Source organism: Mercenaria mercenaria, chromosome 7, assembly GCF_021730395.1.
Source record: "Mercenaria mercenaria strain notata chromosome 7, MADL_Memer_1, whole genome shotgun sequence".
In the NCBI taxonomy this organism is placed as follows: Eukaryota; Metazoa; Mollusca; class Bivalvia; order Venerida; family Veneridae; genus Mercenaria; species Mercenaria mercenaria.
In genome coordinates this window covers 67854337-67881262 of record NC_069367.1, presented here as the reverse complement: position 1 = coordinate 67881262, position 26926 = coordinate 67854337, and the positions used below count along the sequence as shown (strand labels likewise).

Genomic DNA, 26926 nt, shown 5'->3' with positions numbered 1-26926 from the left:
GTATAAAAATCTCCTGATCCTTTCAAGTAATCAGAAGATCATATTTTGTCATAATTTCAACTACATGTTGCCATAGTGATAAGGTCTTTCGGCATATAAAAAGCAAGAGGTTCACTGACCCTAAAGCGCTCAACTGTGTACAAGTGTGTTTGTATAACGTAATGGTACAAGTACAGAGTTAGGTTTCTTCTATGTTAGCCTATATTATATACACGTCGCACACATTTTTGAACCTTTTTGGCAATAATTTGAACATACTTTGATATCACACGCAAAATATCAAGGCTCTATTATTATGATTCAGAGGTTTTCAAAGTTTCTTATATATAAGCCTATAGCAAGTCTAGTCACACACAGGGGTGTGGCCATTTCTGACCTTAGGGCAATGATTCGCATAATAATGGTAGAGAGTCAAACCCTTATATCACATGCCAAATATCAAAGCTCTAGAGAAAAAGATTTTTAAAGGCCGATAGCTGAAAACCTATTTTTAACCAAAAAGACCCATATGTTCAATGAATCGGAACCATTTGAACATCTTTTAAAGAGGGCTACCCAGAAATTATTTGTGTAAAGCTCCATCAAAATCCATTCAGTGGTTTTGGAGATGTTGTTTAAAGGCACTTTATGAAAAGTGACCACGCCCTCTGGTGGCTGTTTTTGACGAATCAGAAAATTTGAACAATATCTGTAGAACCATTTGTGTGAAATTATTCTAAGATCGGGCTAACAGTTTTATACAAGATTTTCTAAGTTTCTACTATATATCTATACATTTATAGGGAAAAGTGACCACGCCCCCTGGCAGCCATGTTTTTTGACGAATCGGAATAAACTGAACAATCTTGGTAGAGAGTCACACAAGGACCATTTGTAAATTATTTTAAAATCGGGCCAGCAGTTTCACACAGGATTTTTTTTTAATTTCCACTATATACATCTAGGGAAAAGTGACCACGCCCCTGACGGCAATTTTTTTTTTGACGAATTGGTATAATTTGGACAATCTTGGTAAAATAAGGGTGACATAAGGACCATTTGTGTGAAATTATTTCAAAATCGGACCATGGGTTTATGAGATGTAGTTTGAAGACTTTCCTGTTTTAAGCTCTGACGGCCCCTATGTGCAATCAAGCGGAACCGTTTTAACAACTTTGGTAGAGGACCATCCAAGGAACATCCTCGCAAAGTTTCATCAAAATCCATTATGTGGTTTTGGAGATATTTAAACAAAATTGTTGACGGCGGACGGACGCACGACGGTCACAGCGTAATCACAATAGCTCACCATGACCATGAGCACTTTGTGCTCATGTGAGCTTAAAAGGCTGTGCATAATCTCATTATGGCCCCTTATCTTCAAATCAAGCTTCATTTATTTATCTAACAATATACTTCTAAAGTTATCGCAGGGCAGATGTGTCAAGGACAGACATCGGTGCCAACTCATAATTCGCCCTGCCCCACCATATAAATATGTGAGGGGTAAAGCCTGGAAATTACTCATTCTCTGCCATCGAATCATATGGAGGTGGGATCCGAATTCGGACAGACGCACAGATAACTCTCTACGAACCCGGACTTTGAGTATCAAAAGCAACCCAAGCAAGAAGACGCTTTCAACTTTTATGACCTTTATTCATAAGTGAATTATTTTAGGACAATATTTTGATGTACCAATCAACAAAAATTTCAAATCTAGCACATAAATCATCAATGCATATAAAAAAGCCTTGCACGTTTTCTGCTATTGGATAGCAACTTAAACAAATTGATGAAATGAGTTGATTGTATCAGCATGTGCTTATGAATGACAAAATGAGCAGCGTTTGTAACAGCATTTTACAGTATTCATTTTGCTCCTGAAGACAATGTTAGTATATGGAAATCGTCTTGTGCAATCCTGCTGCGAGTTTCTGCCCTATAAATACCTTTATCAGTCTGCAGCTTCGTGTTATAAAATTATAAGTAATGACAAACGCGTCCAAAATATGTTTCCAATACACTCGCTGAAATCCCAAATTCTCTAAAATTGGTGACAACACAATAACTGAAGAAAATCCATTTACATTTTATGACCGACAGTAATAAGACAATAGAAACAGATGTAATATTTAGTCAAAATGTGTAGGTCAAACAAGACTAGACTTTCTTTAACATCTAACAAAAAAGCTGCATGGATACAGACCACATGGCATGTATTCATCAAAGGTATAAGCTCGAAATTTACACTAAAATGTTAAATTTTTCTTTTTTGCATGTTTTAAATTAGCTAGTAGAATCTAGATCTAGTTCCATTTTCAACAAAATGTTCCCTTGATTCGCACACAAAAACAAATCAGTAACATTCAATTTAACAAAATGCCAATCTTCTTTTAAACTAAGCTTCTTAGAATAAGTACAACAATCAGTAAGTACCACATTAAACAAAGCAGTAGCTTTTGTAAACCATGTTAACATAAAATGTACCACCTGGCATGATATCTAAAATCATTCAACATGAACAAACACAGTTACAGCTTAAATATAAGCTAATCTATCCCGCATCATCGTTAATATCTTAAAAACCGGACAAAATGTTTCAAACAACACAATAACAATATAGTACACTGTACCATTCAATCTTTATCACAAACTGTACCTAAAAGTTACCGTGCATCGGCAACAATTTTGTTCATGATGAAACACAGCGTATGATAAACACCTACATCACCCAACGATTCAATGTTCGGTTATTCCCAAAACATAATTTGCAAAAACAAATTTGCTGACTCGATACGTCAACTGAATCTTACTACAGGAAGCTCGAGTGAAACATAGTGCTGTCTTTTTAGCCTATGCGAGCTGAAGTTGTATTCCGTATGCAACCCTTTATAAAAACACTGTCCAACCGCCTATCAGATTTAATTAAAGAAAACTGAAGAAATAGAGTCTGCAGCGTAATACACCAAAGCCATATAGAATTTTATTCATCCTTTTTCACTTTCTGTACTCAATTTACATAAAGTTTAAATTTGACTCATCTCATTTCAAGAATGAATCCTTATGTAATCATTCAAAACAAAATCTCATTTTTTCTCGCCTGACATTTTCCGCTGTTTCTCCTTTTTCAAATTATTGTAAAATTCTTCAAGTTGTGTAAGTGAATCCTTTGGTAAAATGGCCGAACCTTGGTTTGTCTTTTTAGATTTTTGTTTAGAAGTATCATCTGATGAATCCGAGTCACTGGACCATTTAGATTTAAATGTTGGCTTAAATGACTTTCCTTTAGCCATTCCTGGCGATTGCTTTGATTTTGGTGACCTTGACCTCGAACGTGACTTTTTCTTTTCTTTCTTTTCATCTGCTAGAACCGCGTCACGGTGAAACCAGAACACTCTTTTCTCTTCAGAATCTTTTTTTGCACTTTGCACAACATCAGGCAATCCTTTCCCACTACTTCTTCGACTACTTTCACTTCTTTTGCTATCTTGACCAGATTTTCTCTCTTTGCTCCTTGACCTATCTTTCCTATCTCTACTCGATTTCCTCTCCTTGCTTTTACTTCTTGATCGCCTGGACTTTCTATCTTTACTCCTACTGCGAGACCTGCGCTTCTTATCGGAACTTTGCCTTCTATCCTTACTTCTAGACCTGTTCTTTTTCTTCTTTTTCTCTGTTTTACTTCTACTTCTTTCACTTGAACTTGACCTGTCTCTTTTTTCTTTCTTATCCTTTTTATTTCTAGACCTAGAATTTCTCTCCGGTGACCTTGACTTAGATCTGGGCTTTTTAGCCTTATGTTCACTATCACTATCTGAATCCCATTTTGATCTTAAACCCTTCTTCATTACTTTCTGAATATCTACTGAACCTTTCTTCTGTTTGCTTGTTCGGTCGTCTGTTTGTTTATCTTTTACTGATTCTTCAGCTTTTTCATTTTTTACTGTAAGTATCCTTTTCTCAACATTAGCTGCTCTAGCTTTAACGATACTTGGAATTTCATCTTCAGTTTCGGCCCCAGGTGGTGGCGAAACACTTAACTCTTTCCATTTCTTCATCAGGGCAGCTTTTTCTTCTGGTTTCATTCTACGGTGAGGAGGCGGGGACTTTGATATCAGATGTGCTGCTAACATATTGGCAATCTTCTCCTGCGCCTGACTTACCGAAGTTTCAGGCATCAATTTAGGTCCAGTATTTATTGTTTCCCAACGACTCTTCTTTTCTTCTGGACTATCCCAACGGCTACTGATTTTAGGCAGCTCGATGTCAGGCATAACAATTCTCTTTTCTTTTCTTTCTGGAGATGAGAACTTCCTGTTTTTCTTGGAACTGGAAGATTTTTCCACTGACCTGGAACGTGATCTTGAACTAGATGAACTGTAAGATCGTTTTCGTCGCTTGTAATCATCCTTTTTACTTTTGTATTTGTCACGTGACCTTGACCTTGAACGTGATTTACGAGAGCGTGACTTCGGAGAGTATGACCTACTTCTTGACCGTCTGCTCCTTTTATACTTGTCATAGGATCTAGAACGAGACCGTGACCTTGATTTGTACTTTGATGACCTTCTTTTGCTTTCTGGAGGAGTTCTTGGTCTAAATTTGAATCTTGGATCACTCTTCATGCCACCATCACTATCTTTTGTTGATGATTGTATATTCCCCACCGATGTGATATTTACATTTCTTGCTTCTCTGTTTATCATTTCCACTTTCTGTTCCATTGCTGGTGGCTTACTTTCTGGATTGAGACCGGCCGGATGCTGTTGTTTCAATTTAACCGCTCTTGGCACATAAGTGGAAATAATCGGTTTATCTTTATTTGCTCTAGGTGGTGGTAAATCGGCAAATATATCAGTCAGAGGTTTTGATTGCTCTTGATTGGAGTCTTCAATACTGGCCTTCTGACTTCTTTCAAAATCTCCTGATGGAGTCCTATTTGTGATTTGCTTTTCTCTACCTTCCGACTTCCTTGGCTTCACTGCAATGACCCTGTGATAGCTCTCTTCTTCTCTACTTCTTGACCTACTTCTATATTTATCGTCACGTTTCTGTCGCGGAGGTGATCTTGACCTACTTCTTGACTCTGGAATTCTTTTCTTAATACTGACTTGCCGTTTCTCACTATACTCCTCTCTTTGTTTCTTTTCGTAATAATCTTCTTTTGTAGAAAGGTTGTACTGGTCATCTTTAATACGTCTTATTTCGGGTGAACGTGATCTTGATTTGTCATCTTTAAATGTTTTCTTCCGTTTTCCTCCTTTTTGATCAAAGTCATCCCTTCTATCATATTTGTCATAAAATGGAGACTGTCTTCTATCCTGTTTATCATTCTGTCCAAACATTATGCTTCTTTTTTCTTGATTATCACTGAATTGGTATGTGTCTGATGATCTTCGTCTGTCGCTTTCTCTTGGCGGTGACCCTCTTCTATAATCCTGATGCTCTGACTCATAGCTCTTTCCTGGTGTCTTTTTTTCCTTCTTTGATACTGATATTATTCTTCTTTCTTGAAGGAATTCCTCAGGAATTTGTCGATCTTTTTGCCAGTATCTATCTTCCTGTTGTCTAGGTGACGATGCTCGTCTGGGAGATGAACCCCATCTTGCTGGTGACCCATGTCTTGAAGGTGACCCATGTCTTGGAGGTGATCCATGTCTAAATGGTGAACGACGTCCAGTAGGTGATCCGTATCTAACAGTTGCTCTTCTTGAAGGTGATTCATGTCTTCTTGGTGACCCAAATCTAGGTGACCCTCGTCTATCTGGTGAGTACCTCCTTTGATCCCTATATATTTGATCTTCCTTTCGTCTGTCTATACTAGAATCTCTGTACCTATAATCGTCATGTTTTTCATACTTCCTATACTCATCTTGTCTACCGTAAGCCCTATAACGATAATCGGCACCATGGTGATCATGTTCTTCAGGCGAGGAGATGTCTTCCAATCCTAGTCTGTCACTTACTTCATCTTTAGTAGGTGTGACACTGTCACGCCCTCCCATCATTGCTGGATTCCCTTTATTTCCGATCATGACCTCTCTACCAGGTGATCTACTTCTGTTTCTGTCTGATTTCAATTTTGGATAAGACTCACTTATTCTGTCCCCCTGTTCATAGTCTCTTCGTCTGTCCCCTTGGTCATAATCTCTTCGTCTATCCCCATGTTCATAATCTTTTCGCCTGTCCCCTTGCTCATAACTGTGACTCGTTCCATACAAATATTCATCATCTAGATGACTTTGTCTTTTCTCCTTCTCATCCTTCCATGTATTATCTTTGTCAATACTTCTTTTATAATTTCCTTGTGAACCTTCATGGCCCCTATAACTCATTTCACGACCCAATGAAGGATCCCTTTCCTCATGTCTTAATGGAGGTTTTTCTTCAAAGATCCTTCTAAGTGGTGATCTCTCATCACTGGGATGTCTGGATTTTCTCTCATCTTGTCCATGTTTTGACCTATCCTCGAAGCGTTGCCTTGCTGACGGTTTCTCCTCGGCTAACTGTTTTACTGGTTCAATTTCGTCTGGTGGTGGACTGTCGCCTAACCCTGGTATCTTTTCGTTGTTCCTACTAAAACTATAAAAACTTGACTGAGATTCTTGTTTTACATCATCTTTCCGCTGACCCCTTTCATACAGAAAATCTTCCTCAATACGAACATCTGCTGGTGGGTTCTGACCTCTCCTGTCATCAAATCTTTCCTTTGACCTAGATCGCTTCTCTAGTGACTTTGACTTTAAATATGGATCAGCTTCTCTTTTAATATAATCTTGAGATTTAGAAGCATATTTAGTTTCCCTTCGTTCTGGTGATCTTTTACCCCGTGATCTATCAACATGTCTATCCCTAGATGACCTTGATGAACTAGAAGATGAAGAACTACTTGAAGAGCTTGAGGTTGATCTACGGCGCCGGCGCCTTGGTGATGGTGATCTTTTTCTTCTTGGCTTCTCTTCTGATGTATCTCTCTTTTTTGATCTGAATGAATAGAAGACATACAAGCTAGGTATGTTGCTTAAAAGAATGATGTAAAACTGGCCAAGAGTGACAATTGTATGCTTAATAAAAAAAATCTGTAAAAACATGCATTTCAAGGAATGCAATCAATTATACTGGAACTGTCAACATAATACATTAACAAATACATAAACTGCAATTTAACTTGTTACTTAAGTCAATTTCCTTCCCCACTTCCCCACCCCCGATTCCGGCTTCCTGTAAAAGGGTAACAGCCTTATAGTTAATAAACAAATTTCCATTTTCTAATGACCTTAGCTTACAAATGGAGCATTATTTTCTGGTAGTAAATGAGTTTTAATCTTTTACCTAGAAACTTTTTTCTCCTCTTTTACAAGTTTCTCCTCTTTAATAAGTTTTTTCAGTGTGTCAGTTGTGTCCTTATATGGTACTGGTGATGGTGTTCTTTCTTTCTTCACTTTGGCACTTCTCCCAGCATCACGTTCCTAAAATAATTAATAATTCTGTATGTTTTAACTTTCATCCAAACATCAATGACATGTCAATGAGCTCATATAATTGCAAATGTGCAAAGCAAAATTGTCAAGCCTTAACTTGTGGTCTATTTTTTTTTTACTTTATCATTAGACACCTTAATTAAACTGTGCTTTAACTCCAATATATATACTTGCCTTCTACATAAACATTTCTAACAATGAATAAATATAGAAAAATACAAAGTGCAAACATACATTATGTCAAAGAATATTTATGAACTTTTTAATGAGGAAACCTAACTTTTTCAAATAGTTTCTTTGTTTCCTTATACAAATTTCTTATATGCAACACATTAAAATCAGAAATTCACATGACAGAATTATTTTCACTAGATCTGCAGTCTTCGTAAAAAACAATTACAAGAATAATGCCATTGTTATGTATACTGAAGATATCTGTGATATACCTTACTTTAAATAATAAATCTGCATATAACAAAAGCCAGACCAAATATACTGAAGCAGGCATTATAATCGCAGATGGACATTTAAAATGCCTGAGAAAAGTGACGTCTTTTAACCTGGTTTTGTCGCATTAAAAAATTTGTTAAAGTCAATATTTTATATGATTAACTTATTCAAGCAACAGAACAATCATTATTGTGTTTAGGTATATAACAAACAAGTCATTGAAAGGCAATGACATTCCTTATGTGGTTATCAGCACTCTTATACTTGTATTGTCACTTGGGCTACACCCTAATGCAATACAGGTTAAGTCATGCTAATAACTATGTCCAGTCTGCCATTGCCATTTATTTCTCGTTTTGTTTTTGTTGGTTAATTGTTTGTTTTGTTGGGTTTAACGTCGCACCGACTAAATTGTAGGTCATATGGCGACTTTCCAGTTTTGATGGTGGAGGAAGATTCCACGTGCCCCTCCGTGCATTATTTCATCATGAGCGGGCACTGGGCAGAAAGACCGACCATTCGTAAGTCAGCTGGATGGCTTCCTCACATGAGTGAGTAAGTGAGTTGGGTTTTACGGCATATCGACACAAAATGGTCATATATCGCCCATGAAGAATTCAACACGCTGAGTGAGGCTCGAACCCACATCAATGAGGGCAAGTGATTTGAAGTCAGCGGCCTTAACCACTTGGCCACGGATGCCCCATTGTTGGGTTAAACATTGCACCAAAACAATGTAGGGCATATAGAGACTTTCCAACTTTGATGATTGAGGAAAACCCCAGGTGCCCCTCAGATTCTGATTTCGAATCAAGAGCATTTTTAGCCATCTGAAAGAATATGATTTCAAAGTATCACCTCTTTGTATTCAATGTATCTAAGGTATTCTTTAGCTTCATGAGAGTCTGGCATGATTTCTACAGCTCGCTGGTAACAACGTTTAGCATCAGAAAGCTGTCTGTCATCTTCATGGCTGCAGAAAACAAAAGCAGTAATATACTTTCTAGCAATGTCAGCTATGTAAAAAAGTTTTAAATATCCATAATTAACCCTTACCCTGCTACATTTCTATAATGAACTACACTGGTTGCAAAGGCAGAATCAATGTGTCTAGCATGGTAAGAGTTAAAATTCACATTTGAATGCAAAGATTAAATAAGAATGATAAACAAGTATGCCCATGGGCAGAATGTCGAGCCCGCCAGCTGTCAAGTGTGACCTTGACCTAGGGACCTGGTTCTTGTGCATAACACTCCGTCTCATAATGGTGAATATTCATGTCAAGTTACATCAAAGTCCCACCATGCATGAAGAAGAAATGCTCCAGACAAACTTCAATTTGACCTTTGACCTCCAACTATAACCTTGATCTTTGAGATAGGAATATGGGGTTTGCGCATGACACTCCTTCTCATTGAGGTAAACATTCATGCCAAATATAAACAAGATTGGTCCATGCATGTCAAAGTTATGGTCCAGACAAAATTGGACGGACGTACACACATACACCGAAATGCCAAAGGTGATGACTAAGTCGAGCTCACCGCAAGCAGGCTCAACAAAACTGATGTCAACATTGTATGATATATGCCCTCAACTATTGATTGATTGAATAACATACAGTCATAAGAAGAGGGGTATGTCAAAAACAAAAAAACTAAAATGGGCAGGTGTACTTCATGTTGATTATTATATCCACCTGAATGGAAACTGCAGGAGGAATACACATTATACACATGTAGCTGAAATACTTCAAAGTATAAAAAAAGTCCATAACTCCAGATAAATAAACAGATATAATGTTCTGACAATATGAACATGTCTAATTTATGCTGATGAGGTATACCAAGTTTATTTCAACTGGACAGAATATGTAGGAGTTAAGTGGATGATTTTTTGACTTTCAGTCAAAAAAAGGCACTTAACTCAAAGAAAAGGGACGTTATGGCCCTAAATTGTTCAAAGAAATTTCCTAACTTTTGTTGTTGTTTTTTTATGTTTTTTCTATGTGTTGTTGCTATGTAGTGCCTTTAAACTCTATTTACATTCTAAATCACTATGCTAGTTGTTTAATATACCAATGTTTCCTTGAATTGTACTTTTTAAACATTGGTCAAAGGTCAAAGTCACAATGACCTTGTGGCTGGAACATTTTCCGTAAGATAACTAAAGGACGCTTTTGGCCTACAGCCATCAAGCTTTATTGGGTTTCACTGTCTGTGGTCAGTTTATCAATGTATATTTTTTTTTTCTATATAATCTCATAAATAGCTAATTCTAGCTTGTTCAAAACTAAAACTTGGTTACAGTTGATGAACACAGAGAATAATGCTGATAAGAAAAGGGATTCTTCACACTAGTTTATTCATCTTGTATTACATTTACTTTACAAAGTATATTTAATTAATACAAAATTATTTGCATATTTAATGCTCATCACAATATTCAAAAATAAACTTGCCATTTTCCTTTCGCCAGTAAAGTCTCGTGCATGTATTTTATAGCATTAGGATGTTTAGGATTCATTTCTAAAGCTTCTTCAAAATCTGTCAATGCTCGTGTATAACTCTCATTGTTTGCATACCTGAAACAAAAACAAGGGTTAGGTACTTATTTTTGAAGAACCCTTATCTTAGAATTATAGATCAGTGTGCAAAAAGTGATGTAATGTTTTAGGAAGATAAACTCTGGCTGTAATAAATCAATTTTCGCTTCTTCTTGTGCTGTTTTTTTTTTGTTTGCTATGGGTTCAACACTATTCTACAACAGTTTTTCAACTATTTAACAACAGTCTGCTTCCTGGATTCTGTACAATCAGAAACATGTTGCTGACAACTGACAACTTTCACACTTAAGTTTTGGAGGTCAGATGATTTCTGATGAATTGTCTTCCCTCAAATCATCAAAGAGAACATTCTTCTCACCAGAGGACCAAATCTGCAACCTTGCAAGGTTCGAATTTAAGCTCGCATACTCGCGAAATGCGAGTGCAAATTTCAAACTGCCAGGTGAGATTTCAGACACCAGCATTTTTTTGCGAGTGAAATTTTTTGGCCGAATAATGTGCATTTCTAACTGTCGTCTCGATCTTACACTGTTCTTTCTTTAACAACTCGCAGTCATTGCAGCGCATTGTCATTTGCAGAACGAATTTTGGAGCACTCTTTCATCTTTTGTCGTAAACGAAAGTTTACACTCGATACATGTCCCGTGCGCATGTCTTTTCAACTGTGACAAGTACCTGCGCCAATTCTGATGACGTTTACCGCATCCGGTTTTTTTGTAATCTATAATAAGTTACTATTTACATAGCGCAAATACGATCGGCTGGACTAGTCAAGTGGATGTTTGTGTTAATGTTCTAATAAAGTGACAAGTCGCCGAAAATGCAAGTTGTTTTTTCCTTTAGCAAGTTAAAAAAAATACCACTTGCGAAAAAATGCAAGTAGAAAATCTGGCTAAATTCGAACCCTGCCTTGTGATCATATGTCTAGTATTCCCTCTCTTGAGTAGAACTGGGTGAGCTTCATCTTGTCTGGAATAATGAAAGGAGGAACACCTTGGGTCTTCCTCCACAATTTAACTTGGAAAGTTTCCAAATGACCTAAACTTGGTCAGTAAGACTTATAACCCAAATAAAAAATAAACAAAACAAAAGTAGCTTCAGAGAAAGAAAACAATAGATGTTGTTAAACAAGTGAAAACAACTTACAGAGCGCCTCTGGCTACCAGGGCTTCAACATTAGTTTTATCTATCTGCAAAGCTTTGTTGAAGGACTGCATTGCTTCTGTTTGTCTGCCTGCTTTGAAATCATGTATACCCTGCGCAACACTACAATCAAAGAAAGAAAATATCTAAGAAAATTGTCCATTCTGTTAATAAAATAACAGACCATATTATTTTCTCACTGAAAATTACCAATGACATGTATTTACTTCTTATGTTGAAGTATCGAATTTCTTATAAATTTGCCAAAGCAGTAATTAACAGCAGTACTCTATTTACATAAAGAAAACTTTCTCCTTTCTATACAATGCAACCTCTAGAGTGAACCCTGCTTTGAAAACTAAAATAGGTAAGTTACCTAAAGGTGTTTGCTCTTTAGCAGTTGTTTCAGTTATGATTTTGTATAAAAGACAAGTAAACATCTGCCTAAGTTGGCAAGGTTACTGATGTTTATATGTGTTGTTAACAGAGATTACACTGCAATAATAAACTTACAGTCCCTTTTTTATTTTTTACACTAAAATGTTGTTTCTTTCAATGTTGTGAATATCAAATGAAACAAACCATTGGTAGGCCCATTTCTGTGACTGCGACTTCCGTAGATTTTCAGCGTAGTCTTTCTCTGATATCTTCAATCTATAATAACATCAAACAGAAAATATTAGGAAAACTAGCATTTAAATTTATCTAGCAGGAAAACCAATGGAAAGTACATTTAAACAGATAAAAATGACTTTCTTATCTGAGTTGTGACAAAGACAAGTCATTCAACTTTCCAGCAAAGTTATTCATTCTTCTCTCTAAATTGTGACACCAAAAATTCTTTATTTCAATGACATTCATTGAAACACAAACAGACACCCCCCCCCCCCCCCCCCCCCCCCCCCGAGTCCAGGGTATATGAAACAAAGTTTGGGGATCAGTCTCAAAGCTGTAACACTTAAGTAGTTATTTCCGTGCTCAGTCTAAAACTGACAATGGCAATGGTGCTTATCTTAGCCTTGTATCTATACTCAGTTTAACAAAATTTATCAAAACCTGTAAATGAATTTCGTGGAGAATTTTTCATACAAATTTTCTATTCAATTCCTTTTCTTTACTTTCAGTGAAAAGCAGAATGTTTCATTACCTTATATGAAAGCTATAAAAATCAAAGTGATTCCATATTTTTTCTTCTCCTTACTTGCTAACCAAACCAAACCAAAGGAAAGCAAAGGAAAACTTCTTCTCTATCCAAGAAGCCATAAACCACAATATTTCCACAGAATTTTTACTTTTTCTCTCCCACATGTTGAACACTTTATATTACCGGTACAGGCCTCTCATCATAGAGGCTTCTTCTTTCTGTCCCAAGGTATCCAAAAGAAAGCGGACGTTGCCAGGGTTTGTGAAGCCGATGATAGAATTAACTAATTCATCAAACGTCAATCCTCGAATATGCAGTTTCCTCCTGAAAGAAAATTCTCAGTTTAGATTTGTTCAAACATTTAACAAGGAATTATTTGAAAACTTATGTGCTATACCAAGCCATTTTGAATTTCCAAAAACCAGCAAATTAATCATTTAGACAAAAAGCTTTTTATTTAAACTTCTTTAAGAAGTCTAAAAAGATTTGGGAATTCAGTCCAATTAAACTCATCAACCTTTAATATATAAATTGACAGAAACACAAGAAGTTTTTTTTGTCTGTGCTTTGTATATAAACAAGGTCTGCTTAGCTTCAATCTAAGCAAAATGCCTTCAGTGATCACCTCACCTAGCAATACATTAATTCCTACCATCATATAAAAGATTTTTTTTTTCTTCAAAATATCATTTACACCAGCCTTATTGTCCTGTAAAATACTACTACCAAAGTCAAAGAAAGTAAAAGAAATATATGAATTTATTTAGATTCTGTTAAAATGTTTGTGGTGGCACATGACTTTTTGTTTTAAGGGGAGACCACTGCTTTGGAGATTTTTTTTTTATCACGTTACGGGCTTTCACTTTCTGTAGTGTTTGTTAATATTATAAATTAAAATTTCGACATAATATATTTCTACCTATACTGGACAGGAAAATCCTCTTCATGAATCAGTCCCTACAAAGAAAAACATCACCAATTGTACAAATACAATTACTTCAAAGCCTTCTAAAATACTAATGGACCCTTAATACACTGTCAACATTTCTATTCAACTCTTAGTGTTGGAAAGCAATGATTACACATTTAGAGAAAAAATTACTTTTTTGAAAAAAAAAAAATCATTGCTTTTAGTAATTCTAAACTCTTCACCATTCCCCAACCCAACCCCAATCAACATCCATACTATCCATCAAACATTTAACTGGTTTACTCTTTAATCAGGTGATAGAGGTGGGAAAGAAATTAAACATTATGTTGTATATCCTTTAAGTTAAAGAATATCCTACATAGGTGTATCAAGATTTAATAACATTTTACAACTTTTGATACCCAAGACTGCTAAATTTAGAATTATAACTTTTTCTTACAAGCCTGGGTTTAGGTCCATCAACACCTTCAAGAGCGGTATCCATTAAAGACATCAGAACTGTCTCAGAATCCGGGTTAACACTCACAATTACACCTAAAATAAGAATGAAACAAAACAGTATTTCATCACAACATGAAAAGACTTAAACTCCTTGGAACATTAAAAGAACATACAATACTATTGTATGACTTCATATATAAATCACTAGTCCGTAGTTGTATTATATGACTGGTGTGAATTCAGCACACAGACTTCCCAGCTAAAGATAAAACTTGAAAAAGAATCTGTGAAAATTTATTTCTGGCATCATGTAAAAAAGTACTTATTGAATGGCTTTTCAGACTGTAGTCAACTGTTCACTCTTGGTCTGAGACCTCAGGCAATAGTTTCAGTTGATATTATTTTATGTCAATTGTGAATTTAAAGAAGTTCTTATTATGCAGCCAAAGATCAAACCCACAACCTCCCACACTAAAGTAAATGTTCTACCACTAGACTACCAAGCCATAATAGTTCTGACTACTGACTAGCAAGCCTTTCAGTAAGTGCATATATCAGGAACTGATGTGAAAGGTCTACTGGCATTGGCAATTTACTTCATTCAAGACGAGTGTTCTGTCAAAACTTCTATGCCACATTAAATGATTCCCCAGTAAGTTTCTACTTTTCCCCTCTCAAGTACATCGAGTCTCTTTTCAAAAACAAGACTAGAATACACACAATGATTATTTAATAAAGAAATTTTTTCAAACAAATACATGAGGATGTATTTTCACACTCGAGTGTCTTAAAGAGTCTGTCCAAACAAAAAGCCTGTATTTACTTCTATGACCGCATCATATGAATTCTGTAAACTGAATTTTTCTGGAATTTTATAATATCTAACTCATTCTTTGACACTAGTTTTACAGGATTTCAATTGGCTCATAATATTACACACCTCTGATATAGTCCTTAACTTGGTATCCTTCCACTGGGTTCTGTGTTGGGAACATCTTCGGTATTTCTGCACTGTGAACAAATGCCTACAAATATAAAACATTTTCTTTAACATTTCAAATTATCACTTCTATTTGCATACTACATTTGAATGGACATTTTCTCTGGACACTTTCAATATGTCTTCATTGATGACTAATTTAGAAAGTATTTTGTCATTCCCCTCGATTTACATCAAATTTCGTTTCATTTTAACTGTAGAGAAAAATCCAAGCTGCCCTTGACCAGAGAGTCACAGAGACAGACATCAGCTGCCCTTAATTAGATAAATTCAATTATCCCGAATTGACATAAAGTTTGACATAAATAATATTTGATATAAACAATATATGACATCGAAAAATAACAATGCTGATTTTTGTCACCATTTCAAAGGCATCTCAGAAATTTTACTATCACTGCTTTTGTACTTTACAATGGTACTTTGCACAACTTATATGTCAGTTAGTTTTTACAAAAGGCTGAGTATATAAAATACATTTTAACAATTTTGAGAGAAATAATTGTTTACCAGAAAGTCACTTAGATAAATATTAATAATTCAATTTTACATACAATTATCCTAAGATCATTTATGTCTCTGTTTTTTCCCTCGTCTAGACACAGAAGCTGTAGCACTAGTCCTGTATCCATGATGGATGTTACCACGCCAACAGCTACATCCTTTATCTGCAAACTCTGAAAAATCAAAGAAGGTAAGGACTGAAAGATAGTAAACAAGAAAATTCAATCAACTGTTATCAGGGGAAGTAAGTCTGGTAATTTCAGCTGATTTTCACATTTTCATGAGAGAATACAAACGCTCTCACTCAAGATTGGCTGATTATGACAAACCATTATCAAGATATGGCTGAGGAAGGACAGACCATTGGATGGAGACAAACAAACACGTGACCAGATAGCAGCTCAGTTCGTGTTACAAATTTTAACGAAAATCATGAATCAAATTTCAATTTGAGGAAACTAATCGGCCCTAAACACATTATTCATCTGAATTCATTCTTACCTAATTTTTTGGCTCATTAATTTCTACCAAGTTAAGCGACAAAATTATATTCAGAACAGGTTTGAAGACAAAACAATGCCTTACATAATACAGATGTTTTCTAGCAGTATGTGGATCTACTCCCATAAATGTCTCCAATGCTGGCATCTTAGCATAGGAATCTGAAATAATACCAAAATTACATAATGGCTGCGGCAATGTACAAATTAAGGGAAATCTTTCTGATATTATTACATATTCATTTCATCAGGTGAATGATCTTTCAATCGGGTTAGATTCTTTAAATGAGCCAAAGTTCACAGACACTTGAGGTTTGGACCAGCTACTTGCCTGCCCCAATCAACAGTTTCTTTTCAATCGGGTTAGATTCTTTAAATGAGCCAAAGTTCACAGACACTTGAGGTTTGGACCAGCTACTTGCCTGCCCCGATCAACAGTTTCTTTCTTACATTGGACCAAATTGTGGATCAGAGCAGGGCAGTAGCTGGTGTAAACACAAAGTACCTGTGGCACCCCTCTGATGAACCACTGGTAGGGAACTAGTAATTTCTGGATTTCATACCAGTACTTAGTCTCAACAAGTAACTGACAAGTAACTGACAATTCCACTAAAATACACTACAGTGTGGAGGATGAATGATTCCACAGTCAAAATAATCCTGAAAACAATTACTCTACTCCTGGGGGATAAAAGTATTGTGGTTGAAAATGTGAAGTTCTCAGCTATGCCTACTGAGCAATTACAAAAGGGTAGAAGGATCTGAGAACATCTATTTTCACCTTCATCAGCCATCTGGTCAGGTTTCTGATGATCAATTTTCTCCATTGGTCGGAACAATACATCTGCTTTCTTTGCAACAAATCTTCTCATGTTCAAAATAAACTGTGGGTCACTGCAAAGAAAAGTTCATTAAGTCAATATTTTGAGAAAATCAAGAGTTTCATTTATCTATAAAGAAACATCTCTATGGGTCTGTTTTGAGAATATAAAATAATAAAGTTCACAAAGATGTTTAAATTGTATCACCACTATACCACCACAGTGCTACTGCTACTAAGTTACATGACTTTTCCGGAAAGAGTTGATTTTAAAAAAGCTATAACAGTCCATAAAGCATTGCAAACAGAATCTCAAAATTGTCCAGACTACTTAAAGAATAAATTTAAATATGTTAATAATAACAAACTCAGGTCATCACAGCAACAACTTTTTTATATTCCAAAGCCAAATTTAGAATTTTTCAGGAAATCACTAAATTATTCAGGACCGGAACTGTAGAATGACATTCCTTTACATGTAAGATCTTCTGCATATAGTACAGAATTCAAAAGAAGATATATCCAATGGAAGTTTCCTGGATGGACAAACTGACAATTGAAATAAATTGTTTTTGTTCTGTATTGTTGATTATGTAAAATGTATCTGTTTTGTTCTTTGTTCATGTTGTTAATATATAAAATGTATTATGTTATTTTAAGGTCCTTATGAAAATTTTTCTGTACTTTTGGTTTTGTAAAATGTATCCGTTTTCTTCTTTGTTCATGTTGTCATATGTAAAATGTATCATGTTGTTGTAAATATGTAAAATGTATCATGTTATTACGTTGAGGCCCATACGGAAGATTGCTTCGGCAAGTATGCTGCCTCGTTAAATAAAGTCTTTATTATAATTATTATTACAATAACTTAAATTTGACTTTGTTGATAAAAAGATAGCAAAAGCTTTTTAGGTCAAGTATTGTAGTTAGAAAAGACTATTCATATATGAATTAATACTTGATTTCTGGTAACTGAGGTCGATGTTTCTGTAGATGTAGGAATATGTTTGGTGGAACTTGTTCCTGTTCCAGCTGCAGCTGACGCAGAAAATCTGGCCCATGATACTCTACTGCACGTCCCAACAAAACCTCATCCATTGTAAATATCAGTAAGTATCCCTTTCTTTGATGCAGTTCTACCAATGTTTTATATAGTATTCATGTATATCTGAAAATAAATTGATAAAACTGAAAGCTACATTTCAAAATGTGTAAACTTTCTAAGAAAAGTTTTTTAATACCAATAACAATACTTCAATAAAAATCAACCTAGGTCCCAAATGTTCCCTTACCTCATTTTTGTAGATTTACCACAATGACTTTATTACAGTCACATAATTATTTTCTTTTCAGCTGCACAAACAACTTTTTTCTACTTCTACATAAATAAACTGAAGCTGCCTTAGAAAATGAAGCACTGTTCGACTTTACTTTTATCCATTCTTAAGTGTTTAATAGGTTTACTACTCACTATAAAATCAACAACACAATATTTATCATACATTTAATAGGGAATCGATCCTACCGATTTGCGATTTGCGCAATCGCAAAGCGACAAAAATTGGGATCGATCCCTCTACGGTAACATGCGATATACTGAATGAGATATATACTATCGAATAAAAAAATTTGTACTTCCGGCATGTGCACAGAGTGTCTGACTTCGGATTTTTTGGAAGAATACTCCTTTTCCTTGTGTCTAATAAACATCCACATAATTTGTCCGAACCTCAATTTCTTGCACATCAGTACACATATGGGCAATGTTGTTTTTATTCCAAAATATACCTTTTAAATAAATTGATAGGGAATCGATCCTGTGCAAAGCGACGAAAATAGGGATCGATCCCTCTACGTTAACATGCAATATACCAAATGAGATATTTATTAATCAACTTGAAAAATGTCCTTCGGTCAATGCCGTCATTAGACAGTTCTTTTCAAATTGAAGTCGGATTGATTCCCGATTGAGGCAGTCCCTTATTTCATATTAATCTAAAGAAAAAGGCAATAACTGAAAAAAACTCAGTTTAACAGCTGTTTTTTCTAGTTTTTTTCCCCTCACTTTCTTCTAAATTTCATATTTTGTAATTGAAACCACATGTAAATCATTAAGAAATACAAATGTATTTTCCAATTTGAGGGAAAAGTATCTAAATCTAAAATTTTAAGACATAAAGGTCAAGGTAAAAAAAGTAACAACAATGCATTTTAAATATTTCATTTTTCAGGATTTCTTCAGATGTCAAAAAAAACAAGAGCTGTCGGAGGACAGCAACGCTCGACTATTCAACAGCCTTGTAAATTGAATAAAAAGTCGATAAAGGGGCATAATTTTGTAAAAATGGGAAAAAAGGTTATGGAACCTTCACAGTGCTTATCAGCTCATAAAGTGAACAAGTGCATGAAGTTTCAATCCTTTCCCATAAGTGGATACTGAAATACCAGCTTACATACAAAAACTTAACCAAAAACTGCTAAGTCAGAAAAAAGGGGCATAATTTTGAAAAAATGCAAAATAGAGTTATGGGACCTACACAGTGCATGTTAGATCATGACAGTGAACAAGTGTGTCAAGTTTAAATCCATTCCCATTAGTGGGTACTGAGATACCAGCTTACATACAAAACCTTAAACAAGAATTTCCAACTCGAAAAAGGGGCAAAATTTTGTAAAAAAGCAAAATAGAGTTATGGAACCTATGCACTGTAAATTAGTTTATCACAGTGAATAAGTGTGTGAAGTTTCAATCCATTCCCACAAGTGGTTACTGAGATACCAGCTTACATACAAAACCTTTACCAAGAATTTCTAAGTCGAAAAAGTGGCATAATTTTGTAAAAAAGCAAAACAGAGTCATGGAACCTGTGCAATGTAGGTCAATTTATCACAGTGAATAAGTGTGTGAAGTTTCAATCCATTCCCACATGTTACTGAGATACAAAACCTTAACCAAATCGGGACGCCGACGCATGGGCGAGTCCAATAGCTCTACTATTCTTTGAATAATTGAGCTAAAAACGCAGTTAAAAATTCCTTATGGATTTATCAAACCTCAAATACCTACCTTTGGTAGAACAAACTGACCAGATCACCACCCCACCCCTGCCGAAGTTTAAAGGGACTGGACTCCAGATGTTGGCTAAAAATGATCTTTCTTTAAAACTGAAGTTTGGTCATATCTCGGCTTATAATCTCTCAGGTCTTTGTTTCAGTTTGCAGAAATAACTAATATAATTATAGTAACTTTTTCACGGCAAGAAGAGAATTCATCATTTCATTAAATATCTTAATACCGAAGAATTGATTAGTGCCAAATAAGAAACCAAATGATTTGAAGAAGTCTGGTAGAGGGCCATCAAAGAAACATTGCTGAGAACTTATTCTGAAATCGGGCCAGGTGTTTTAAAAGAAGACTTTTAATGTCTTTCCTGGGCAATGGCAATCAGAATTCTGCATAGATTCAACATGAAAATATTTGCAAAATTAGCAAATTAAAAAAAATTGTCAAAATATCAGCCAGCTTAAATTTCCACCTTCACCAAAACACATTATTATAGTCAAAGAAAGATATATAAATTTGGCTTTTGCACGTGTTTTCGTCGATATGCCAATATTTCTGCTCATGAAAAGTCTGGAATAGACAATTTGCAAACTTTTTGACCCGCAAAAATATCCAATTTTGCAGTAACTGGCACATGCTGATAGCTGGTTACCTGGGGCTAATTGGACTACAATCGATATTACATATGAGCACAATTATGTACTTTTATGGAGGAAGCACTCACTACCATCCATTTTTTGTTGGAAATGATTCCAAACTTTTGATTTTTTTATTCTACATAGTGATATCTGATTGTCAGATGAAGTTTTGCAATAACTGAATTATAGTTACTCAATTCATGAATATTTGTTTTTTCTTCTTCTAGAAATGTAACTTTTTATAGATATAAAAACCACATATATCATTTAAAAGTCAATTTATCGTTTATTAGCTAATAAAATCAATGTATCATCACTCACATAGGGCTCAAGCTAGGTTCAATTGTTTGGGAGAAATTACTTAATTCTCCCACAAGCTGACTGAGGGAGTATGGAGACTGGCATCAAATTTATTATTTCTATTTAAACAAAAAATACACATGACTGCAAGTTTGTGAAACGGAAGACTGCGAGTGATTCTAAACTTTTTTGTGCTATACATTGTAACGTGTATGAAGGCAGAATTAAGAGGTTATTATTAACACTGAGTCACCAATTAGGTGTGAAAAGTATTTCACACAAATAACAAGAGTTGTCGGAGGACAACAATGCTCGACTATTCAACAGCCTTGTCAACTGAATGAATATAAGTCGAAAAAGGGACATGATTCTGTAAAAAAGCAAAACAGAGTTATGGGACCTGTGCAGTTTAAGTCAGTTAAGCACAGTGAATAAGTGTGTTAAGTTTCAATCCATTCCTAAAAGTGGTTACTGAGATACCAGCTTACATACAACAACTTAATCAAAGTGGGACATCGACGTAGATCAAATAGCTCTACCTCTTCTTTGAATAGTCGAGCTAAAATCAAATGAAACTGTGGAATCGATGGAAGTCATTCTGCAATGTAACTTTTATATTGTTAATCTTTCTAAACAAGCAATGTCAATTAATTGCTTGCTTTGTTACAATTTGTTTACGAGATATTGTTTTGCACTCGCACACGCTAACATTTAAATGTTAAATGTCAAAGGCATAACATATAACAGAGTCGCTAACTGGCCGATACAATGGCCTCTTTGATTCCCTTTCACACCTCGTGAAAATCTCAAGTTCCTGTCAGACACCGGCAGATTTTAAATTATGCATAGTGTATATGGCATGTATACAAATATGCTGACACCGTCAGAAACATGAAACCGCTGTTACCAGGGAAGTAACTACGATTTATCTAAAAAGCAGTTTTAAAACATTAGTATTTCTATGTTTGTACACTTTTTTATTTCTTCAATTTATTGCAACACTTTTATTGTTTGACTGTAATTTGTAAAATGTTGCATGCTAGAAGCACTGCAATGGGTATCTTACAGGAAATTTAGGGGAAAGACACTTTATTATAATTTGAGAAGAAAACAACATTTCAGAAGTAAACATTATTATTAAATACATACAACAATGACTAGCAAGTTTAGTTAATTTACACTGTTGAGATAGTTTAATTAAGAAATAATTTATAGCAAAAGAGTGCTTTAACACTATTTATGCACGATGGGCGTTATATGCTGGGCGTAATATTTGCACGAGGGCGCAGCCCGAGTGAAATTATTTGTACGACGTATTACTGCCCGAGTGTATAAATAGTGTTAAAACACTCTTTTGCAATAAGTTATTTCAATTCTAATATGCTCTTAATCTAAAGCAGTAGATAAAATATAGAAGCACTCATTCTTGGTCGCAACAAAAACCTTGACCTCACCACATGTTAACGTGATGTCATTCTAGCGTAAGCGTGTTTTAACTGAGACAAGCATATTAGAATGTTCACTCAAGCAGACTTCATCATACTCAATGTCACTTCAGTCTCATATGCTAAATGTCTCATAATTTTCACATCCAAAATGTCACGTCAGCTCCAGAAATTAAATCTGTGTGTATCTAGGCATTTAGAAGTGTCATTCCAAAACGTCTCTGTTGGAAGTTGAAACTCGGTAATGTCTTGTCCTTGTAGTGACACTGCTTTCAATGCTTTGTTGTCGAGGGAAACCATTGGGTGGTATTAATGCCGGTTCAAGCATTAAATCTTCTTTCACAATCTGAAATACTTAAATTTAATTTCAAGAGTATTATAATAAATGTTATTAAATTATGATATTCAATTTGAATATTTACAATGTAAATCAAAATTGCAGCATCATTTTTTCATGTCTGATGTTGTATTTCAACTATTTGTAGAAAAATATTGATGTTTGATATTTCTGTACCAAATATTAACTTGAACTAGAAGTGTATACTGTATACAACAGATTTTCATACCAACAGTGGCCAAGCTGTGCAAGTTCTGGTGAGACTCCTGTAAATTACTTGTTACCCATTCCGAGGACTGTTCTGTACTTATGTTGCTATTGTGAAGGGTTGCCTTCACTTAGGTGCGTTCAAGAGATGTTCTGTCCACATTCAAACCCAAGTGAGCTGAAAAAGTACACAGGAACTCTTCAAAAATCATTTACATTTGTTTTAATTTCAGTTGTCAAAACAGTTGTATTAAAATACAGGTTTAGCAGTGTAAAATTTAAGGTTTATGTACAACTGATATTCTTAAACTGTGTCTCTTCCACTCACCATTCCCACACAGAAACCCACTTAATAAGTCTTCATAAGATTCCGAATACATGCTCAAGATTGAGAATCTACATTCCATTCTGGATTAAATCTAGACAGCAAAATTAATGCTTTCTATTACTTTTTGCAATTTGAGTATATAATTCTTCTGACAGACATGTGGTTCAGACACAATCGGATCCGAATCAGTATGAACATGTTCAGGTCCGGACGAACTCTGTCTTACAAAAAAAGTGATTCCTCCGGAACAAGAACTTGTTGTATGTTTCATCTGAACTATTGGCAGTAACAAATTAACGTGTATCGTTATATTACACCATTTCCAGGAAAAAAGGACTTTTTTGTGTATATTTCTCAGTTCAACTTACTGCATTCTTTTTAACCTACATTTCGTATAACACCTACATTTTGTATAACTATGAAATGTAAATCTTACCTTCATTTGTCAACAATTTTTCAGTCATATAAACAACGGTGTCTACTTGTAGCAGTAAGCAAAATGCCCGACTTTATAGTGCTGCCTCACTGGAATATCACGCTGTAGACATGTGACACTATACCCCACCCAGTCACATTATACTGACATCTGGCTGACATGTCTTAATACTGAGTGCCAAGCGAGGAAGCTATTACTATTAGTACCATATTTTTACGCCTTTGGTATGATGCGGCCAGGGATCGAACCACTCAAAACAGGCGCTCTACCACTAGGCTAGTCGAAATAATAAGACATTTAGGGACAGTGTGATAACTTCTGACTGTCACAAACTTATTCTGCATATTTCTGTTAGGAAACCTGAATGAAATCCATTGGGAATGTTTTCTATTATATGTACAATGTATTTGTTATCATTAATTAAAATTCATTTACATCTATGGTAATGAATTTATGTTGACATTAAAGCATGAAATTGCCCTGCTGACCTTTTCTGAATGTAAAGTTTGTGTTTTGTTTCTGCAATTTAATGCCAATCGACAATCCACTGTGTATTTAAACCAGAGTCAAGGTAGTTATGCCCTCGCAGATATTCACAGATTTAAAGTCCCTTATTTAAATTCTTCTCATTTGAAGTTTCTAGATGAATATTAGTGTTTGATTTATTGGAGCAAGTAAGTCTGACCAGTATTTTATGATTGTTTTGATTTTTGAATGTGTTTGCTTTCCTAACAGTAAAATGCAGATACAGGTAAGGCTTAAAGGGATGGCAACTATAAAATATCAGATCATAAAATAAGCCATCCCATTACAATGATTTTTTTGCGCCGATTTGACTCCGAAATTCGGCGTCTTCCCAATTGACAAAAATGGTCAAAATTCCCCCAAAAATGCTTAAAAATTCCCCAAAACAAGATGATTTTTCCCAATTAAATTGACTTCTTGTGAAAGTTGAACTAAAACGATGCAAATAATCATAAAAATTCCGACTCTAATTATGGTTTATTCGCAGAATTTTGTTGCCAACTCAAAGTGCGTTGTTTACATAAAACTGGGCACGGCATAGTACTGCATTTTGTATGACTTTCATCACGGTCAATAAACTCTTTTTCATGCGCCAAAATGAGTCGGAAAAAAATTGTTAGAAATTTACCTAAATTATTGAAAATGTCGCGTAATTCCAAATATTATAATAAGAAAATAAAACTTAAACACGCCATCGGTACTCCGGACATTCAAATATCTTTTGGTAAAGTTAAAGAGAAATTAAATTTAAATCAAACGTCAGAAAAGCAAAGTGATCTGTCCGAGAAATCTGAGTCCCCACAAAATGACCCTCAGAAATCAACAGAAGCTCATGGTGACCCTAAGCTATCTGAGCCATCAGATCCTGTGACATCAGAAAATAACCTGTCTGTTCAACCTCAGTGCATATTTGAATGAAATAAATTTACCTTAAAATAAAACTTTTCAAAATGATTTCTTTATTAAGGTTTGTTAATTTTTCCCAATTTTAAAGTTTATCGCGCTAAAAATTCCCAATTGAAAAGGCCTGGGCTGTTGCCAAAAAAAGTAAAAAAATCACTGCATTAAGCTGAATGAGTAAGGCTACAACTAGGCTACCGAGGCGTACTAGGTACCAGTGTCCTACCCTAAGTTCTATATACCATATATTAAGGGTGTAACTATACGCTCACCTTGTGATACAATACGTAGCGTGATACAGTGTATGATACAATATGTATAGCGATACATGATAGCTGTATGACACAAAATGTGTCGCGATACATAGTTTTAGTTGAAAAGACAGAATAAACCACTGAAATTTTATTACAACTCGACAACATATTAAAATTGATCCCTTGAATACCTCTAAGATTCATATACTATAGCGACTTAAAAACAAAAGTTAATTAAAATATTTGCTAAGTTTCAACTACACCAGACACATGTCAACTGCCATAAAATGACCTATTGTTTTTTGTTATAGCAAGAGCTTGTGAAGAAGCAAAGGGCAATTTCCATTGCACTAAGTCCTCGAGGCATAACTGGCCTGTTGCAAAAGTCGTCAATGGGCTTGTTCCCTTTTTGGTCCTATCTGTTTTGCTCAGACAAGAACAATCAGACATCAAACATGTCCGAATGGTCGCGTTTCATGTGCATTGCCATATTTGATGTATTACAGAATTTATATGACACATCATTATAACAATGCCAGCTTGTTGTTAAACCTTTAACTTTTGCCTTAGCACCATCCTTTTCAATGGTCTTTAAACCAAAATAAGTCCGTATTTTTTATTTGTACATGTCGCTGGTGGCGATTTTAATTCGACTGATGCCACGATTGTTGAATTTTTTACTTTCCTTGAATCGGAGATTGGAAATATACCGTGCTGCACTGTGCGTTGTATCATAAACCGTACCGGGACCAAACGAATTCGATCTTGATTTTGATGTTTTACGGTGACACATCTCATCGACATTTTCTCAATGCGCCTGCGCCAAGTGTTGGGAGCTTATAATAATAAGATAAAACATCCGATGGTATATCGTCACATCCTTACCATATATTAACCGCAAATCATACAGAAATCATTTTAGAAGAGGAACTCTGTCCTAAAGAAGTCAAACGAATATGGCCACCAGCATAAATCATTTTTGGCAAAAAATTACCCCACCCACAAACTTGGCAAAGTCGCACGATCTTTTCATCGGATTTATGGTCTTTGAGAAAAAAATCGCATGAAATCATATTTATTTCAAAGATCAGTTATACCAGTTTGTACTTAAGCATTTGCTACCAACTATTATCATTGCAAAGTACAGCAAATACTTTGTTTTTCAACATTTTTTTTCGCCGGAACACACATTCTTTTCAAGGGACGCAACTTGTGCAAGACTCCTTTTTTCGTTACCTCGAGACTCGATTTAAATTTCTTCGTCACTTTACACAACAGGGTCGCACTAAACTGCTGACGACTTAGCTGACGATATAGAATATATAGGAAACTGCTGACCACATAGGTAAAGAAGGATTTTTAAAGTAAGTAGAGATAGACCCTAAAATTTTCAATGGTTGTAATACATTAAATAAAGTCTGGAAATTGATTTCCAAGTCCTTAAAATAACCAAAAATGATTTCACAAATGTGAAGTTTATGATAGTTTTGTTAATATCAATAACAGAAGTTTTGATATTTAATTTAAAGT

General features: G+C 35.1%; 1 protein-coding gene across 4 annotated transcripts; it reads right to left on the bottom strand.

Annotated features, from left to right (window-relative positions):
- Nucleotides 1-1617: 1617 nt before the first annotated feature.
- LOC123554002 (serine/arginine repetitive matrix protein 2-like) lies at nucleotides 1618-26642 on the bottom strand. Of its 4 annotated transcripts, none has more exons than XM_045343811.2 (15): nucleotides 26494-26642; nucleotides 17921-18130; nucleotides 16924-17036; nucleotides 16228-16304; nucleotides 15693-15815; nucleotides 15079-15163; nucleotides 14137-14231; nucleotides 13686-13723; nucleotides 12950-13090; nucleotides 12205-12276; nucleotides 11626-11745; nucleotides 10375-10497; nucleotides 8772-8886; nucleotides 7315-7451; nucleotides 1618-6966 (listed from the first exon to the last, which is right to left on the bottom strand). In XM_045343811.2, exons 2-15 carry the CDS (start codon nucleotides 18058-18060, stop codon nucleotides 3069-3071), a joined length of 5277 nt encoding a protein of 1758 aa, XP_045199746.2. In that variant the 5' UTR covers nucleotides 18061-18130; nucleotides 26494-26642; the 3' UTR covers nucleotides 1618-3068. The 4 variants fall into 4 exon arrangements, with proteins under 4 accessions (XP_045199746.2, XP_045199747.2, XP_045199748.2 ...); XM_045343812.2 differs by having other exon boundaries at nucleotides 26551-26627; XM_045343813.2 differs by having other exon boundaries at nucleotides 26523-26576.
- Between the last annotated feature and the right edge of the window lie 284 nt (nucleotides 26643-26926).